At 36.2% G+C, this 2,012-nt stretch overlaps 1 protein-coding gene across 1 annotated transcript; it reads left to right on the forward strand.

Annotated features, from left to right (window-relative positions):
* The first annotated feature begins 515 nt into the window (after window positions 1-515).
* LOC108360907 (putative nuclease HARBI1) lies at window positions 516-1,542 on the forward strand. The gene is made up of 4 exons (XM_017613370.1): window positions 516-550; window positions 614-1,055; window positions 1,113-1,254; window positions 1,318-1,542. The coding sequence occupies exons 2-4, from the start codon at window positions 879-881 to the stop codon at window positions 1,503-1,505; spliced, it is 507 nt and encodes a 168-aa protein (XP_017468859.1). The 5' UTR covers window positions 516-550; window positions 614-878; the 3' UTR covers window positions 1,506-1,542.
* The last annotated feature ends 470 nt before the right edge of the window (window positions 1,543-2,012 follow it).

A 2,012-nucleotide genomic window follows, 5' to 3' on the forward strand; every position in this document is an offset into this window, starting at 1 on the left:
ATATAAAAGATATCGTAGTTATCAATGGAAAAAGACGTACACAAAAATCGTATGGAAAGGCGATTTTTTTATATTAAATATCTTTTGCTGCATTGTCATAATATCGAGCCAAATGGACTACTGATACCCTAGAATAGAGCGGCAGCATGGTTAAATTACGACTTCGCTTATATTATCGATATTTATCACCCCTATTGCGAGTGTCGATTAGCAGTAGAATAGACATTTTTCTATTGAGTCGATCATATTTTATTTTGGTATTGCGGAACTGAATCGATAAACAATTGTACAATTGTGAATGGCTTACTGAATTGCAATCAGCTGTTTCGGTGTTTGTTTACATTTTTGATATATTTGGCAAATAAAATAAAATACAATTGTCCAAAACTTTTCAATTTAACAATTTAAAAAAGAAAATACCACTAATGGATAGTGTCGACGTGTGGTTCAGTGATAGTGATGACGAGGAAAGTGAAAGATTAGTAGAGTTAGCAAGAACGAGGAGAATGTTGAGGGATTCGTCTAATCCTCTGGAATTGGAGGAAAATATGTATGTATACGGTTTCAACGGTGCGTAGTTGATACAAAAGTAATCAATCTATATTTTTTTAAGATTTTTGAAAAATTTTCGTCTTCCGAAGGCTGCATTTACGCATTTGCTCACACTATTAGATAGCAAACTGCAAGCTGGCGTTAGTAAAACATCAGTTCCAAATATTTTAAAGTTGGCAGCGACTTTGAGGTTCTGTGCTCAGGGGTCGTATCAGCTAAGTGTCGGGAACGAAAGTTGTATTGGGCTTGGCCAATCTACGGTGTCCATAATTTTGGCGGAAGTATTCAATGCTTTGGAGGAATGCGTCTGCAGAGATTGGATAAAAATGCAAAACAGTGAAGAGGAAAAACGAGAAACAAAGTGTTATTTCTTTGGGAGGAGCGGAATACCCGGAGTAATAGGCTGCATAGACGGTACGCACATCAAAATTGTTTCCCCAAAAAAGGATCATCAGCATTTGTATTACAATCGGAAAGGATTTTTCAGCTTGAATGCAATGATAGTGAGTATTTATAAAGGAAATGCAACAATGGAGTTTATAATCTTTCTTCATTTATAGGTTTGCGACAACGCCATGCGAATCCGCTATATCAACGCGAAGTACCCTGGAGCTACGCATGATGCTAATGTTTTTAATATGTCTGCGTTGAAGCAACAATTAGAAGAAGAGTATCGTAGTGGCGAGCGAAATATGTTATTAGGTATGCTATGGCTAATTTATGTAGACATTCGAATGGTTGTGTCATAGCTATTTCCAATTTTAGGTGATGGAGGGTATGCCTTACAACCCTATATGCTTACGCCATACCGAAACCCAGAGCCCGGATCAGCAGAATGTATGTTCAACGGTAAACATTCTCAAGGACGGAATATTGTGGAACGCACTATTGGGGTGCTCAAAAATCGTTTTAGGTGCTTGTTAGTCGCTGTTTTTTTGCATCAACTCCACTAATCGCGCTAGTTGCTTTTTGTTACTAACTACTTTTGATCTGTAATTTTAATATAATTATTTTATTACTTTTATTTATGTATATTTTTATTTATTTTCTTTAAATTTGCTTACTTTTTATCCATTTTCGTTCTTTTTTCATCAACTTTACTCTCCAACGACTAGAAAATGGCTGTAGAAAGATGATCGATTAAAAAGCATTCACAGTCGCTTGCTGAGTGATCATTCGAGACTCGCAATAGTTCGATAATCGATAATCGCTCAGTAGTCGATTATCTATTCTTGTTCGACACTCGCAATAGGGGTGTATGTGTTTTAATCTATCACCCCTATTGCGAGTGTCGACTGGCAGTAGATAAACGACTATTAAGCGATTATCGATTATCGATGCTATTGTGAGTGTCGCTTAGTCGCTCAATTAGCGACTGTGAATACTTTTTAATCGCTCATCCTTCTATTGCTTTTTTTTAGTCGTTGGATTTTGCGTTTATAAAATTTACATAAGAAAGT

The sequence above is a fragment of the Rhagoletis zephyria genome, unplaced genomic scaffold (genome assembly GCF_001687245.7).
Source record: "Rhagoletis zephyria isolate East Lansing unplaced genomic scaffold, Rhagoletis_zephyria_1.1 Rzeph_scaffold_00651, whole genome shotgun sequence".
Classification (NCBI taxonomy): domain Eukaryota; kingdom Metazoa; phylum Arthropoda; class Insecta; order Diptera; family Tephritidae; genus Rhagoletis; species Rhagoletis zephyria.

What these genes read in the sequence shown, in the direction of transcription:
- LOC108360907 (XM_017613370.1), top strand. Translation starts at nt 879, where the DNA reads ATGCAAAACAGTGAAGAGGAAAAACGAGAAACAAAGTGTTATTTCTTT. An exon ending in TCAGCTTGAATGCAATGATA is followed by an intron (nt 1,056 to 1,112) that starts GTGAGTATTTAT and finishes CTTCATTTATAG; the next exon opens with GTTTGCGACAACGCCATGCG. An exon ending in CGAGCGAAATATGTTATTAG is followed by an intron (nt 1,255 to 1,317) that starts GTATGCTATGGC and finishes TTCCAATTTTAG; the next exon opens with GTGATGGAGGGTATGCCTTA.